Below are 17,597 nucleotides of genomic sequence, written 5' to 3'. Positions count from 1 at the left end.
CATATTTGCCAACCACAAGGCTTCGCTTAGGAGCCTTGTGCGTTGTTGTTACGAGTGGGCCAATGGGGCCAACTCAACTCGTTGTGCGTTGGAGACTGGCCTCTCCCACAACACGGTTCTCTCGTGGTACGATACGATCCGAAGTTTTCTTTGGGAAACATTCGATCGTACACGAGAGAAGATAGGGGGGCCTGGCATGACGGTGGAAATCGACGAAACTGTCATCACTCGTCGAAAGTACAACGTCGGCCGGGTCGGTAGTTCCGGTCCTCAGTGGCTTGTGGGTGGGATATGCCGGGAAACTAAGGCCATTTTCCTGGAGCGTGTCCCGAAACGCTCGCTTGCCGTTTTGAGCGATCTGGTGGTTCGGCATGTTGAACCCGGAACGAAAATTATGACCGATCTCTGGAAAGGTTATAATGGGCTGGAGGAGCTTGGATATCCCCATGAATGTGTCAACCACTCCAGAAATTTCCTCAATCCATATGATAACAATATCAATACACAACGGATTGAGAATGTTTGGAGATGGTTGAAGGCATTTTGAGAAAACAAGGCACTAATATTAAAAGCAACATGGACAAATATTTTGCTGAGCATATCTTCCGGAAATGCAATGATGATGTGTTTGTCGCCTTGATAGATGCCTTGGGGAACCAAATCGAACATTTTTAATAATCAGTTTTCTTTTTTTTAAGCAGGTACACTCAAAGCAGATTCTCATTTGGTCCAGAGAAGCTTAGCTGCGAAACGGACCCAAGGAGGAGGTTTTGATGGCACCTTGCTAAGGTGCATTCTACATTTCCCCTCCTTGTAAAAAAAAAAGAAATTAAATTTTAAAACAAATCCCTTTCTAAGATTTTGTTTTTTAGGCAGCGCAGTTGAAAACATCGATTTTTTTTGGGGTTTTCCCCTGCGGTAAGTAATTCTAGATCATAGCGATCGGCTTGCACGAGATGATAACCCAATTTCCTTCCTTTCCTAACACTTTTTAGTTGCATGCCTCCTGCCGCACGAGCTCGGTTTTAAGTGGCAAGCGGGATAAGGGATAGATCTAGTACACCGCATACCATCCGACCGATTTCCCGAAACGGTAGCACACCTCACTAGTCGAGGGGGTTTCCCCTGCGGTAAGTATTGATACATCATAGCGATCGGTTTGCAAGAGACAATGTAGGCAGTTTATTAATATTTTTTATTTTTCTTCCTATTTGCATGCCTCCTGCCGCACGAGCTCGCCGACCTACGCGTCGATCCGGATTTAAGTGGCAGTGGGAAAAGGAATCTACAACGCCAACCATCCGACAGTGTTCACGATAAGAAAGGAAACGTCTCTTATCGTGGGGTCTCCCCTGCGGTAAGTTATTTCACATCACCAGTACAAGTCGGTAACAAAATTTGTAAACTTAAATGTTTCTTTTTTTTTGCATGTTCCCTACCGCATGAGTTCGTGCTACATGTTGGAATTACACGCGAAATGATAGAGAATCGTTTTTCAGTGCACATGCCACAACACACTATCGGTAAGAAACCACATGCTCATTTACTTTTTACTGTATCTCTTATGTTTTTTTTTAAACGTTATTTTGTTTGTTTTACATTCTATTTCATTTTCTAAGGTATTCGTTTTCCTTCATCTAACTGTAAGAAACAGTCACTGCGCAACATCCTACGATAGCCAAGCATATAGACGAAAAATTAATGTTGTATCATGCTAACCCGTGACAGGCAAGTGCTCAGTAACTCACGCACGTCCTTCAACGCACACATCATGAAACATCTGGTGAATGAGATTGCTGAGCAAAGCACTCACCAAACGGAATAGAATGGATGAGTTTATTTTATGCATCATGTACCTCCCTTTTTGCCTTATAATGTGACCAGTGCCTTATTTTTTTCTTTTGTTTTATGTTAGCATAGGATTAGTATTAGTATTAGTTTGGTTTAATTAGATATAAGATTTTATTGTGCTAATATAGTCATGGACTATTGAAACATATAATTATGTGTTTGTTGAGCAACACCATTTGGGTAAAAAAATAATAATTTACGTATACTCGTGAGGAAGCACGCACTTTGAGTAATAATTAACATTTCTTCTTGGTCGCGATCGTCCGATGTTCTCCGCTGGTTCAGCGGATCAATGGTCAATTCAAGCGGTGAGGTGAGCGTGTCACTATGGTGCACGTAACTATAACTCGCTGTCCTAACCGATCCGATCTGTGTCCTGCCAGCCGATTGGAACGCACCCTCCCCTTCGCTAGAGCCACCGACCGTGCGCCGATAGTCATGCCAGTTGTTGATGAAAAGGTGTCTGTGAACAAAAAGAAACAAACATGAAGCTCAATCGCACACCCGGAACATACAGCGCATCGCACCACAATAGATGACGCAACTTAACTTCCGCTGTGCTGCTAGTCGCGATGGCCGGACACACTCGGCATCGTTACACAGTTTAATCGTGCGCGTAACGAATATCGAATCGAACGAATCGAACGTATGCAGCCGGCTCTTGACCGCCCTCATTCGGCGTGAATGGCTCACCGAGAAACGGCTTCGCTGCCAGCTCGGCCGCGCCGATTGAATCCTGCTACTGCCGCTCGTCAATGCGGTGCACCTCGAGTGCATCGACGACCGGTCCGTGGAACAAGGCATTCACAGACGATCCAGGAAAACCAGCTGAATCCCATCAGCCGGGAACCAGCAACCTAAAAAAAAGCCGGACACAAACCATACCATTTTTTCGATCCTCAAAAAGGCCAACAACCGGAACGATATTATCCGCACCCTCACCGTCGATCTCACAGAACGAACGGGACGAGTGCTTTCCTGACGAGCTTGTTTCGGATAGTTGTGAAAGTGTTCCACGTACCACTGGTGGGTGATTTTCAGCTTGCTCGAGAACACCTGCACGAACCAGGTCTTGTGGAACCGGCGCAAACACTGCAGCGTGATCAGCGTCATGGCAACCATCGTCTCGGTAGGTGTGGTGCGCACCATATGCTTGTTGGTTGCCAACGTATCGAGGAAGGCGATTACGTAGTCCCGCGCTGGCTACATCATGACGGCAAATCCGGCCACCGACCAGAGGGCAGCAAACGTCTGCCGGATGGCAGTGGGGAGATGCTTTTCGATCGTTGCCAACAGTCCACCGAGCACCACGATCGTCACAATGAGGTTGACGAAAAGAAAGCTCGACCGAATATCGAACCACGGAAACCTGATGATAACCGCAACGAAATGTAAACAAACCGCCATAAATGAAAACAACACCAATTGAAACTGACACAAAGAGTGTGAAGCGGCCCACAGTGCCCAGGTCGCATGTTCGAACTGTCACTGGTTTATTTACAGCGCGGTATTGGGTTTTTACCCTTCAACTGTAAGCTTCATTTCCAATTCGTAAAATCCCAATACAACATTGTCAAATGTATGTCGAACGTACACAAAGCAACCAATGACATATCATTAGAGAGAGAGAGAGAGAGAGAGAGAGAGAGAGAAAGAGAGAGAGAGAGAGAGACTGCACTTCATTCCTCGCTCTTCTTTTCCACCCTTTTACGCATGGCAAAAGCGCAGAACGCTGAAACACGCACGCACTGCTGAAATCAATACAATTTAATCATCGTTGGCCCAAGGCATTGGGTAGAGCGAGAAACAACATAATTCTTTGCAAGTGTGGATATGCCGGTGCACGCGCACACCGAAACCGCGCGGAGACATTTGCTGCGAGAATCGAATGCACAGAACGCTGCGCTTGACCACCATCGAAAATCCGTTACACAACCACATGCATACAACACACCCAGACAAAAATTTAAAAGCGCAGAAAACACGATATCAACACACCGGTCCGTAGCCGGAGAAATTATCAGGAAAAATCGGCTGACACCAAGCACGAGTTTCTTTAAAACAACTATGAACTGTGAAGGTCGTAGGTAAACGGCACTCCAGTGGGGTGAGGTTTCTTGCAAGAATCGATCACCGGACTATGCTCGCACTGTGCGAAAAGTGCGCGCACTGTGCGGAGTGTTCGAAAAGTGTGCGCACTGTGCGGAGTGTGCGAAAAGTGCGCGCACTGTGTGGAGTGTGCGAAAAGTGTGCGCACTGTGCGGAGTGTGCGAAAAGTGCGCGCACTGTGCGGAGTGTGCGAAAAGTGCGGAAAGTGCGGAGTGCGCACGCACTGTGCGAAAAGTGCGCGCACAGTGCGGAGTGCGCGCACAGTGCGAAGTGTGCTCGCACAGTACAAAGTGTGCTGTGCAGTGCGCACATTGAGGTGTGCTCGCGCACAATGCCCAACACCACTTGGGACTATTCTCATTTTTCCGTAAATTTGTTCCTTCATTCTCCTTCATTGCAAAACCGTTAACAAATCTATTAAAGGATAAAGTACCATTTCATTTTGATGTATCTTATAAGAACGCTTTTGAAACTTTACGAAAAAAGCTAATATCAGCTCCTGTGTTGGCAATCTACGATCCTAAACGTGAAACGGAGTTACATTGCGATGCAAGTGCTACGGCTTTTGGTTCAGTATTGTTACAAAAACAGGATGATGATACATTTCATCCAATTTCGTATTTTTCAAAAACTACCTTCCGATGAAGCAAAGCTGCATAGCTACAAGCTGGAAACGCTACGATTTACGCTCTCAAGCGGTTTCCCACATATGTGCACGGGATCCCTATCAAAATAGTTACTGATGGTTACTCCCTTGTCGAAACATTAAAAAACTGAAACGCCTCTGCTAAGATTGTACGATGGTCTTTATTTTCGGAGGAATACAACTGTTGTGTTCTCGTACTTTTGTATTTAAATACTTTATTACATACAAAATAAATAATACGACAATTTACAATCACAATGAACACTTTAAAATCACAAGTGCGGTGGCCGCGCACCAGCCGCACCGAGCGCCCCTGCCGAGAGCTCCTGCTCGATCGGCACGCAAACACACTCTGCTTGTGCGCTCGGCACACACTAAGTGAACGATAGCTCATAAACTACTGTGATATTTTTGTGGTTTCCAAAAGTATGTTGCCGAGTCGACTGTCTGATTGCTACTAGTCTTTTTATATTATCGTCATAACCCTGACAGTCCTGCTAACACTTCTTCTTCTTTGGCTCAACAACCGATGTCGGTCAAGGCCTGCCTGTACCCACTTGTGGGCTTGGCTTTCAGTGACTAATAGATTTCCCCCCATAGCAGGATAGTCAGTCCTACGTATGGCGGCGCTGTCTATTTGGGGATTGAACCCATGACGGGCATGTTGTTAAGTCGTACGAGTTGACGACTGTACTACGAGACCGGCTCCCTGCTAACACTAATACTAACGTAAACCTATGTACCCTTTTCCTATAATCTTAAAGTCTATAAATTTGCAGCCATTTAGGCGCCAACACTAAGCCTTGCGCTGCTTAGTGTGTGCGACAGTGTGCGTGACACATTGTGGTCTTCGTGGACGTTGATCGGTGGCAGCGCAACTGCCACGGCAAGTCCAGGGGTCGGCACGGCTGCCCACAACAACTATACGATACAGCATCGTCCAGGCATAGTTATGTCTCATGTAGATGCACTGAGCCGTATTGAGAACGTTGCCACAATAGATGAGGTGGATCTGGATTTTCAGCTTTGTGTGGCTCAAGCGCGAGACCCCGCTATCAAAGCATTAAAAACAGAATCAGAATTAAACCCGCTGGATGGTTACGCATTGCAAGATGGAATAGTGTACAAACTGTCGCCATCTCATACCTTAAATTTATATGTTCCAACATAAATGGTGAATAATCTTATCAGATTTGTACATGAAAAAATTGGGCACCTTGGTGTAATCAAGCGTTGTAACCAAATTGATAAGAACTACTGGTTCCCCAATAGGAAAACAAGGGTTCATAATTTCATTAACAACTGCTTGAAATGTGTGTACTATTCTGCCTCTGCAAGAGTCAACACTAAAAATATGCACTGTATTCCCAAAAAACCTGTACCATTTGACACTATTCACATCGACCACCTAGGTCCTTTACCAACATCTTTGTTGAAAAAGAAGTATATATTAGTAGTTATACATGCGTTCACAAAATTGGTCAAACTTTATCCAACTGCATCTACAGGTGCAAGGGAAGTATGCAATGCTCTTAACCAATACTTCTCGTACTATAGTCGACCGAAGCGCATCATAAGCGATCGTGGCACCTGTTTCACTTCCGGCCAATTTGCTAACTTTTTGTCGTCTCGAGGTATTACACATATATTAAATGCTACTGCATCACCCCAAGCCAACGGACAAGTAGAACGAGTGAACCGAGTAGAACGAGTGTAATACGGCCAATTTTGAGGAAACTCTCACACAGATTTCTGATTATTCTGATTGGGTTTCTCAAATTCATTCCGTAGAGTACGCTCTTAATAACACCATACATTAATCCACACATTTCGCTCCTGCTACACTGCTCTTCGGTATCGAACAACGAGGCCCTATCCGTGATGAAATAACAGAACATTTAGAAGATAAGAATAATCAGCCGCGTAAAGACTTACAAACAATCCGTGCCGAAGCCTCGACAAATATTAGAAAATCTTGGTAGAAGAGAAAATCCAAAACATGATTTTGTAGGCGCTTACAGGCACCCTGGTGAAATTTCAGGTGATATTTTGGCTTAGGGGATTAATTTAAAACAATTGGCATCCGTGTTGGTGTATAAAATGTTTGCTACAATCCACTGTGCTTGCTGAAATTTCGTGGTGTCTGTGAGCGCATACTGAACCATCTACACTTGCAGCGGCAAAATACAGTATAAAAACTGTACAAAACAACACAAAACATGTATGAACATGAATTGAGGAACTGGTAATCTCTAAGCATAAATAGCATAAACTCAATTTAAAAGAAATATTTCGTCATTTTTAATCGCTACCAACTACTGAAAAATCAGTAATATGAGAATTACTTTACTGGGATTTCAGTAAACTAGCTGTCATTTTGGTGAACACCGGACATTACTGAATGATTCAGTAAACATTCTTTTTTCTGAAAGGATTACTGAAACTTCAGTTAAAAAAATTCAGTAAAGTTTTACTGAAGTTCAGTAAAAAAAGTTTTCTGTGTAGGTACAGTCAGTCCTAAAAGTATTCGTCTAGCTCAAGGATAATGTATTTAGAAGGTTGATTTTTATCGCTTTTGCTGGGCGACATTGTGGGGGACATCTGTCACTCTCTGCATACAAATATCATTATCCTGCACCAGACCTCCCCGATTTTTATACCAGAGCCCCCGGAAGAGAAATGTCAAGTCGAGAAATGTCATTTTGCCCATGGTACTACCGTTAGGCTGGAAATAGACGAACCGAGATCATCGCGGTACCGCGAAAATCGCGTATGACTTGAGCTGTCAATTATGTTATAAAATCTGACAAATAGCCGAGATAATCGCGGTTCGTGTATGGAACCATCCGAGGTCTGGTGACGATTGAATGTGCCAAGAAGAAATATTTTTCTATCAATTTGCGAATCAAATTATTTATTTCACATAGTTTGTGCAAAATAAAATACAAAACTCATTTCTTGATACGAGTTTTCACACAAATCCGCCAGAAAAAGTAAAAATAATCGGTTCGCGCTACCGCGAAAATCTCAGCAATACCGAAGTTGGGTATCTCTGCGAAACAGCAGGCGCGATTGGAGGCGCGGAAGATTTGACAGCTCAACTGTTCTACAACTGTTATAAACAAGGCGCGAATTTCGCGGTACCGCGAAGATCTCGGTTCGTCTATTTCCAGCCTTACACGAGATTTGCTGCTGCATCTTAGTAGACTGTTTTCGCTACAGTAGACGGTGGCCGTATGACCTTGACGAGTTAAACTTGTTGTCATATGTTAGTAGAGCCTAGTTTGAAATTATTTTTGCAATTATTTGATGCTCCTTACCAAATTTGGCAACTTTCTGCGTATGGTATTATTCAAACAAAACATTTTTGTAACAACTCAGTCATTCAAGAAATAACATGACCAGCTACGATGAAATACAGCATGACCCATCAACCAAATGTGACCCATATATTTTCCTGATCTTATTGGCCAACATAAAATTCACTAATTCCTGAGTAATATTTGATTTGTTGGACATTAAACCGCTTCTGTCGTTAGATTCACCGTCAAGGATGGCTGCTTACAAGGCAGTTGGTCACACAATTAGTGTGAAAAAATGGCCAAACGTTGATCAAATGAACGAATGAGGCCTCCCACATGCCTTGTAGCCTTCAAAAATGGGTTGGATAGGTTATGCATAGGATTACGATACGATTTTCGTCATCATGCTCGATTAATTTAAGTGCCTCTCTGACCGCTTGAAATGCCATTGAAACAACATGTTGTGTTCGGATGGCCGAGACCACAACACAACATAAATGCATTGATTTAGAAGGAGGTCACCGGCAGATTGATAATGATAAATTTAATTCACGTCTACGTAGTGTTTGGCCAGCGTAAATATTTAAAAAGCTAGATGGACGAATACTTTTTGCGCGCCCATCAAACGATTTTTTTGTGGGGTGAGGTTTTTATCAACCACACCAATTCTAAGAACACCATTATTTTACTTGTCCACTACTGCTTTTCATGCGAGTAGAGAATGTTGTTTGTTGTTTCCTTAGCAAACAAGCCACAGGGCCTCCCACCGGGCTTAACGTGTTAAACAAAGAATTCTGCAAGACCGGAGTTGAGAAACATGGAGAAAAAAGCTTTAGCAGGGAGGGGGAAAAAAAGAAACAAGGAAGGCGAGCAAAAATGACTTAATATACAGTCAGAATTCATTAGTTGAACACTCGAAAGTTGGCCGACAGTTCAAATAAAAAGCGTAAAAATTGTGGCAGGGAATCGAAGTTCAACCAGTGCGTTCAGGCTGAGTTTGATTTTGAGTCCGACTGAAAATCATTTTGAGCACGACTTAAACAAAACAATTTCTTGATTGCCTGGAACCTCATAATGAAACAACCAACTCTAATTAATCCATTATATTTTAACAGATTCAAAGACTTCTAAGGTAATACCATTTCTTACTACGTATAAAACATTTCTACATCTGTGCCTCCTCATCTTCATCAAACAGATCTTCGAAATCTGCAATAAGAATAAAAAAAAATGTGTAAAAACGCAAACAATGCATCGAACAATTTAGTTTTCGTGTTTAATGATAGTCGCACCATTGTAGAAGTCTGAATGTACATCCTTTTCGTTCGCGGCTAAGTCCATCAACAACCCTGAAGATCCTCCTGCCTGGTGATAAAGAGTTGAATACCTTTAAATATGTTCTTTTGAAAATTCTTCAAGAGTATTACCTACCTCTTCTAAGTCCATGAAAGGCCCTGGCCCTTCAGGAAACATTTCATCTGCGACCACAATAGGCTTCATGGCTTCGAAACTCCAAATAATTCGTTGTAGCTATTCTTAAGAAGTGCTCGCGAAACTATTGCTAAAGGCTAAGGTGTTGTAAATAGAAGGCATCATTCAGAATAAATTGACAATTCACGACTTGACATAACCGTTCAAATAGACATACAGCGACAACGTCGCGCGCGACAAGAGTAGCTTTAAATTTCCCTCCGCGTAGATCAAAGTAACTCATTTGGCCCTGTCAAATTACATGCTACTATGTACTACTCGAAAGATTTGAGCACATTTTAAATTATTTTGGTGTGTTTTCAAATATAAAATAAGTTGGTAGACTTAGTCAAATGAGCTACTTTGATCTACACGGAGTGAAATTTTGAGCTATTTTTCGTCGCGAGCGACGTTGTCGCTCTATGTTTATTTGAACAGTAAGAAGACACCTCCTCTACGTTCCACCTTGGAACCTACTTACCCACTTTGTTTATACACCTTTGCATAGATAGAAATTGTCATCTAGTTGTAATCGATTTTCCTAATATCTGAGCTAATATCTGAGAGCCAATACGAAGGACATTCTTGAGATTGTTTTCACCAATACATCATACTCATTGCTTTCGTTGACGGGAAGATGCATCCAAATCGTGGTCATTTTAGTTTTCAAGTGCGGCGCAATCACGTAGTTCAGCAGCAACTAAATGCGAAGGATCAAAGCCGTAGCTTCTCTCTTAATGCGGTGCCCCCCCCTAGTTCGTTAAGCGGGAGACCAGTTAATGCACCTCTACCTAAGCCATGTAATTATAGTTCTGGAATTTCAAAGCACGGTTATCATACTATGGAATCTTTACATCAGCATTCCAACGCTTCTCAATATTCAATTGTTAAACGCCGGGGCAGAACGGAAGACGAGTAAGTAATCATGTTGAATTGCATAATTTGTATGTTGATGAACTTGTTTTGTGTTTCAGATATTTTGACGAAGACGACGAACCTGCCACTCAACAGCTAGAATATATTCCCGCTCCTGGAAGCCCAACAGCCGCTGATGTAAGTTCACGCATCTTCCCTCGTTCGAAACCATACGTAAGTTAAGGTTATCCCCGACATATGCTATTAATACAGACAGAGAACAAACATCAATAGTCAATTTTTATGTAATTTTGGCTGAAGGGATATGATTTAGCCTCTAATTTCAGTGTCTGATATGTTAATCGCGTGTCTTGGAATCTATTTGTGCACTTCAACTGATTTCTAGTTATTTTTTTATTACCCCAATACTCATCATTAGGAAATCCCAAAAAATATATCCGATGAAGAAGATGAAGAAGATCCTTTGGATGCATTTATGGCTGGTATTGAAGCGCAGGTTAAAATGGAAAAAAATAAAATTCCTCAACCTCATCTGGAACCGAAAAAAGGTACACGAGGAGATATTGACGATGAAGATGACGAAGAAAGTTATTATCGGTACGTAAGAACAGGTCTTAAGAAGGATTTTAAGCATATGGTTTGTAATATCGCGTTTTTTAATCAAATATTTTTTCGCCAGATACATGCAAGAAAATCCTCACGCTGGCTTAATAGACGAAGGATCTGATGCAGAAATGGATTATGATGAAGATGGCAATCCAGTTCCTCCACAACGACGACGGGATATTGACCCGTTGCCATCAATTGATCATACAGAGATTGACTATCTGAAGTTTGAAAAAAATTTTTACATCCCTCACGAAGACATTGTCAATTTGTCCCAAGCAAAAGTACAGGACTTGCGTCTAACACTCGGTGTAAAAGTAAGCGGCCCAATGCCACCGCATCCTGTCACCAGTTTTGCTCACTTCGGATTTGATGAATCGTTGATGAAATCCATTCGGAAATCAGAGTTCAGTACACCTACACCAATACAGGCTCAAGCGATTCCAGCTGCTTTGAGTGGAAGAGACATAATTGGTATAGCCAAAACTGGAAGTGGTAAAACTGCCGCTTTTCTTTGGCCGATGCTGGTGCACATAATGGACCAACGTGAGTTAGGTCCCGGTGATGGGCCTATTGGATTGATTCTAGCACCGACCCGAGAATTGTCACTTCAAATTTACAACGAAGCTAAGAAGTTTGGCAAGGTATATAACATAAGCATTTGTTGTTGTTATGGAGGGGGTTCTAAATGGGAACAAAGTAAGGCGCTCGAACAAGGGGCGGAAATAGTAGTTGCTACGCCTGGTCGTATGATAGATATGGTAAAAATTAAAGCTACCAATCTCCAAAGAGTGACATACTTGGTTTTGGACGAAGCGGACAAAATGTTCAACATGGGATTTGAGCCTCAAGTTCGTTCGATCTGCAACCATATTCGACCTGATCGGCAGACACTTTTATTCAGTGCTACTTTCAAAAAACGTGTGGAAAAACTTGCACGCGATGTGTTAACCGATCCCATTCGCATAATTCACGGTGACTTGGGGGAAGCAAATTCTGATGTAACGCAACGTATTATTCTTTTACCAACTATACAAAGCAAGTGGAACTGGTTGTTAACGAACCTGGTAAAAATGCTTTCTGAGGGAAGTGTATTGATATTTGTAACTAAAAAAGCTGATGCAGAAGAAACCGCAAATAATCTGCGGTTGAAGGATAATGATGTCGTCTTACTTCATGGAGATATGGACCAATCAGAACGAAATTTTGTTATCACCAGATTTAAACGGAAAGATGTCGATATCATGGTAGCCACGGATGTGGCAGCTCGAGGGTTAGATATTCCACACATTCGAACAGTAGTCAATTACGATACTGCTCGTGATATCGATACTCACACACACCGTATTGGCCGCACTGGACGCGCCGGTGAGAAAGGTACGGCGTATACTCTAATTACCGACAAAGACAAAGAATTTTCTGGGCATCTGGTACGCAATCTTGAAGGAGCAAACCAAGATGTGCCGGAAGATTTGATGAAACTGGCAATGCAAAGTTCATGGTTTCGGAACAGCCGTTTTAAACACGCAAACAAAGGAAAGAATTTAAATGTAGGTGGTGCAGGATTAGGGTTCCGCCAACGGGCAATTCAGCGTGGTCCAATGGGTCGTTCACTAGATGCTTCAAAGGTTCTTGTAGAAGACGGGGATCCTTCAGGACCATCGCCGGGGTCATCGAAGGGTCCTGCTACTGATCGTTTATCGGCAATGCGAGAAACTTATCGCGCTCATTATAATGCACAGTTTAAAGCATCAAGCGATCGAACCTGGGAAAATACCGTTCCGGAAGGTGGTGTTTTTATTAAACCAGCACAACCAGGGTTGGAATCGTCGTCAAAATCTGATTCAAACCATACATCAAAACATGATACAATGCCGCGAAAGAAGAAAAGCAGGTGGAATTGATATGAATAGATGGTTTTTGAAGCAGTACAGTAAAACAAACTGAATTTGTTCTCTGTAACATTTTAAATAAATAAAAGAAGTCCAAAATATAGTTACGATTGAGCATAAGCATTTTTTATTAATTTTCGTTTCAACTGACTCCCCAACCGACAAGGAAAGTTAGCAATGTGTACAATGAACGAGAATCGCACCGTTCGAACAGTTCGGTTACAGGGTTTACGCTTTATTTCAAGACCGCGGGACCCCTTCCCGAATCTGTCTTAGCCAAGGTGTTATAAATGACAAGGTGAAGTTGTTCAGAGCAAAATGACATTTCTCTTCCGGGGGCTCTGGTATAAAAATCGGGGAGGTCTGGTGCGGGATAATGATATTTGTATGCAGAGAGTGACAGATGTCCCCCACAATGTCGCCCAGCAAAAGCGATAAAAATCAACCTTCTAAATACATTATTCTTGGTCTTAGCCAAAGCCAAGACCGCGGTATCAAGGTGGATTAGTGGAAAAATATCAGGTGGTGGACTCTAGTGCATTTTGACAATTCGTCACTTGATGTAAGGTCCCCAGGATTCAAACTTTGTTTACATTTATTAAATTTGTTCATATAATTTATCTACCCCATTTTTTTGATTAAATATTCTTTAAAAATATATTTTGGACTTTTTGAGTTCTTATTTAACATTACCGTCCAAATAGACATACAGCGACAACGTCGCGCGCGACGACTTCGCGCGGAAAAAGTAGCTCAATTTTGCAAACAGAGCTACTCGTCGCGCGCGACAATTTTGCTTCATCGTTAATAATCAAATTATCTAGTTTTTTACAAGCCAGATTAATGCCAAACGCAAAAAAATAGATTTGAACACATTTTATCCTTTTTTTGTCTGTTTTCAAATAAAAAACAAGTTGGTTGACTGAATCAAATGAGCTACTTTGATCTACACCAAGTGAAATTTTGAGCTATTTTTCGTCACTCGCGACGTTGTCGCTCTATGTCTATTTGGACGGTTAAACATGGATTAAAGTGTGTTATTTTGTGTTATTCCGTGAATTTATTCTATAATTCATTGTGTTTTCGACATTTTTGATGATAAAAATTAAGAAGGCATTATTTTTTTCAATTTTCACATTAATTTCTCATTATCTACGAGCCGCATGGACAATTTACGTGAGATTAGAACTCTTACTCACATGATTTTAAATTTCATGCGAAAAAAATCCTCAAATCTTTTGTTAATATGTCTCATATTTTCGCTAAAATCAATCGACACACAAAAAGGCACATAATAACAAAGAAATCTGTTCTATTTGCTAAGCTTTGTGTGCGGAAACCGATGGTTAACGGTTCTAAAATGACGTAGTCCCTCAACTATGGCGACCCCCAAAGCAGTGTGGCCAGATTATTTTGGCAGTTTTCGGTAGGTGCATCAAAATTTTATCGGTAGTTTTCGGTAGGTTAAAACTCGAAACTTAACCGAAGAGCTGGCAAACAGATTTACACACGTAACCGTAGTAATAGACGATGCGCAGTCTCAGATTGCGCATATATTTATCTGTCAAACGGGTCGGTTTGATATATTTATCAGTCAAAAATAATTTATATATCTCGGACATATAATCTTAAAACTTTATGCGCAATCTTGGCGCAATCTGAAAATGTATGAAAAACACGTTTATAGCTCAGGGTTGGCTACGCCAAATGACTTATGTTTTGATAAAACGAATATATGCGCCATTTGAGATTGCGCATCGTGTATTCCCAAGCGCCACAGATTAAGCTTAAACGACTGGAAAATTGAATATCCATAGAAAAAAATGAAAGCTCCACAGCTTCATTGGTTTGATCAATAGATGGCGTATTACAACTCATCATTATTGTCATAACCAGCACGTACAGCAAGTTATCGTATGAGCCAACTGTGGTGATTTCTGCTCGCCGAATTCTGCATTTATTGGTTTTGCTGCTTTCTTGTTCAGATCAATCACAAGACTGACGATCCGGTGTCCTGTTTCCTTTTTTCCGTGCTTTCTCGCCCCTTTTTCGTTTTCGCTCTTGCTTGATTTATTTTCCTTTGTTACTATTATCTTGCATTATCGGTACTCAAATTAACGTTAACGTAGATGATTTTGACGAATCCTACCGCTTTACTCCCTTATTTAATTTTTTCATATTTTTAATGTATTTTCCTCTTTTTGTTTTTATTATTCCTGTGTCCTATTCCTGATCTCTACATTTTCCTTCTCCCCTACTCTTGTTTATATTATTTGATATAAAGTGGCCTCCCTATATCTTTGTGGTTTTTGAATGACCCTTTTTGGTCTGTTACTATTTCCCGTCTCGAAAGGAGTTGTCTGTTCTATTTCTTCACTGCGATCCTGTACATTCTCATCGCTGCTATGTCTTACGCTTAGGCTTGGCACCCGTTTTACTTCTTTTACATTTCTTGTTAATTTAGTTCCGTTTCCGTTAATTATCACTACCTTTGCACCTTCTCTTGCCAATACGGTATACCTCTCGCTCGAGAAAATAGGGTCGGTTTTGGTACTTTGCGTAATCGTTGTCACTACGTTATCTCCTACGATGATAGTGTCGATTATGTGACTCAACTGCTTGAGAAAAAGTATCAAAAATGCTCATTTTCTATTATGATCCGTGTTAGAGAACTCGATTTGGCTCTTGTTTGATATATCGAACTGAACGAAGGTCATTTGCATTACCTGACTCAAACGGAGACCGTTTTTTGTCAAACAGCTTTCCGTCAGGTTTATGCTACGGAAAGCGTTTTGTTTTACGGTTTAACTACTAAATACATATATTTAAACCACACGAATTGCATGTAATGAAATTCAAAAGGGATTTTTTTGTAATTATTCACTACAAAAAGGGTGGGAATAACAAAATACACAGAAATTAGAAAATCATATCACAAGCGCTACTTTTCATGACATTGCCAAACACATTTAAAGAACAATAATATGCCACACGTAGAAATAATTATAAATTGGTACGATACTTCCTGCGTTACGCGTTGCAGTTTGTTTTGACAAACAAAACCATTTGAGATCAATTTGGCAGCAATGTCTCGAGTCAACGAAAGAAGTCTCTAACAAGCTTGTATAATACCGATTTTGTTTCAGTTCGTGTAGCGCGGTTTTGTTTGATACTTTTCCGTTTGAATCAGATAATCGACACTGATATCGCTCTCTTTAGCCCCGAGATGAGAGTCTGTAAACTTCTTGCTTTGTAATTTGCTCACAGCATCCTTTTCTCGTATAGCTTCTGGGTCAAGTAAATCTTTTGCTTCCCATAAACATGGAAAAGTTCCCCGATAGCGCCAGCCGACCAGCAGCTCGAAAGGCGTTACACCTAACCGAGAGTGGTGTTTTCGAGTATTATGAGTGTGTATTTATTCTTCAATCGCTACTTTCCAAGATTTATTTTCTTGCCTAGCTGCTGCTACTGCCTTGATTACTCCCTGATTTTGTCTTTCTATCGCGCCGTTTGACTGTGGGCTTAATGGAATAGATTTGCTAACTTTCACCCCTTTTTCCTCCCATTAACTTATGAATTCTGCACTCTGAAACGGCGGCCCGTTATCGCTTTGAATAACAAGGGGAAGACCCCAAATTGAAAAAAAAATTACAAAGTGCTAGATTAGTGCTACGCGCATCTATACGTTTCATTTCCGCAATGTGCAAGTATCGTGAATATATATCCACACATAGGAGAAATTCCCCAGAACCACATCTTGGCAAACTCAGAAAATCGATTCGTAAAATCTCCCACGGTCCATTTGGGATCTCTCTAGAAGAAAGAGGAATGGGTGGATTCCTTCGCGAAATCATTAAGCATGCCTCGCAAGCACTAACATAGTCGGTTGCTTCCTTGGCCATATTGGGCCACCAGAAAAATTCCCTGAGGATACGTTTAGAAGCACCTATTCCCACGTGACCGCGATGAGCCGCTTCCATGGCTCTATTGCGTAGGGATGACGGAAGTATTATATGATCGTTCTTAAAAACGATTGGGCCAAGGGACCTCAGGTGTTTCGCCTCTGCTTCGTAGCGAATGAGGTGCTTTGGCCATCTTTTTAAATTAATACACTGCCTAACTTCCTCTAGTTCCTGATCTGTCTCCGATGCTGCTTGGATTTCTGCCCATGAGATGTTCATATCACCAGCATCTAACGAAAAAAGTAGGTGTTTATCGTTTTCTTCATCGAAAGCCTCATCCTTTTGAGATCCACCGATTAATCTGGATAAGGCATCAGCCACGTTAAGGTTACCTGGAACCCTTTCAATCTTGAATCGATAAGGAAGTAGTCTTAACGCCCAAGTTTCTGCTCGAGTAATAGCACGCCTACCGCTGCGGTGTGATCCTTTGAATATAAATTCGTTTGCTTCGGAATCCGTTCTGATTGTGAATGACTTGTTAATTAGATAGTAAGAAAACCTTTCAACACCCCATACGATTGCTAATGCCTCTTTCTGCGTTTGGAGATATCGCTTTTCAGTCTCTGTTAATGCCTTTGAAGCACAAGTGATTATACGTGGTTGTCCTTCTTCACTAAATTGTACTAAAACAGCGCCAAGCCCTATGGGCGATGCATCCACGAATAGCTCTGTTCTATCTTTCTGGTCAAAGTAACCCAGCTTTATAATTGAATTGAGAGCTTCTTCCCTTAAAAAATTAAATTCTTCTTCTTCCTCCCTTGTCCAATAGAAGTTGCTAGACTTAGCTAGTGTTCTAAGCTTTTCGGTTTTTTCCGCTCTGTTTAAGATAAATCTTTCCGTGAAGTTCATTAAGCCTAAGAAACTCTTAACTTCAGCTAATGTT

At 41.5% G+C, this 17,597-nt stretch overlaps 2 protein-coding genes, 1 long non-coding RNA gene and 1 pseudogene across 5 annotated transcripts; 1 reads left to right on the top strand and 3 right to left on the bottom strand.

Moving 5' to 3' along the window:
• Nucleotides 1-1,938: 1,938 nt before the first annotated feature.
• On the bottom strand, nt 1,939-2,841 carry LOC120904430. The gene is made up of 3 exons (XR_005739752.1): nt 2,788-2,841; nt 2,379-2,708; nt 1,939-2,314 (listed from the first exon to the last, which is right to left on the bottom strand). It is a non-coding gene; the product is annotated as an uncharacterized LOC120904430 (long non-coding RNA).
• A 3-nt stretch (nt 2,842-2,844) lies between these two features.
• LOC120901054 lies at nt 2,845-3,338 on the bottom strand (annotated as a pseudogene).
• Nucleotides 3,339-8,996: 5,658 nt separating this feature from the next.
• LOC120903938 (COP9 signalosome complex subunit 9) lies at nt 8,997-9,501 on the bottom strand. The gene is made up of 3 exons (XM_040313615.1): nt 9,340-9,501; nt 9,201-9,273; nt 8,997-9,117 (listed from the first exon to the last, which is right to left on the bottom strand). Exons 1-3 carry the CDS (start codon nt 9,406-9,408, stop codon nt 9,074-9,076), a joined length of 186 nt encoding a protein of 61 aa, XP_040169549.1. The 5' UTR covers nt 9,409-9,501; the 3' UTR covers nt 8,997-9,073.
• Nucleotides 9,502-9,914: 413 nt separating this feature from the next.
• On the top strand, nt 9,915-12,866 carry LOC120902823 (ATP-dependent RNA helicase DDX42). 3 transcript variants are annotated; one of them, XM_040311858.1, is made up of 5 exons: nt 10,039-10,178; nt 10,238-10,293; nt 10,353-10,467; nt 10,673-10,851; nt 10,934-12,866. In XM_040311858.1, exons 1-5 carry the CDS (start codon nt 10,158-10,160, stop codon nt 12,762-12,764), a joined length of 2,202 nt encoding a protein of 733 aa, XP_040167792.1. In that variant the 5' UTR covers nt 10,039-10,157; the 3' UTR covers nt 12,765-12,866. The 3 variants fall into 3 exon arrangements, with proteins under 3 accessions (XP_040167790.1, XP_040167791.1, XP_040167792.1); XM_040311856.1 differs by having other exon boundaries at nt 9,915-10,293; XM_040311857.1 differs by having other exon boundaries at nt 9,916-10,293; nt 10,353-10,431.
• Nucleotides 12,867-17,597: the final 4,731 nt, after the last annotated feature.

Source organism: Anopheles arabiensis, chromosome 3 (genome assembly GCF_016920715.1).
Source record: "Anopheles arabiensis isolate DONGOLA chromosome 3, AaraD3, whole genome shotgun sequence".
Taxonomy (NCBI): Eukaryota; Metazoa; Arthropoda; class Insecta; order Diptera; family Culicidae; genus Anopheles; species Anopheles arabiensis.
This window is presented reverse-complemented; position numbering and strand designations above follow the sequence as displayed.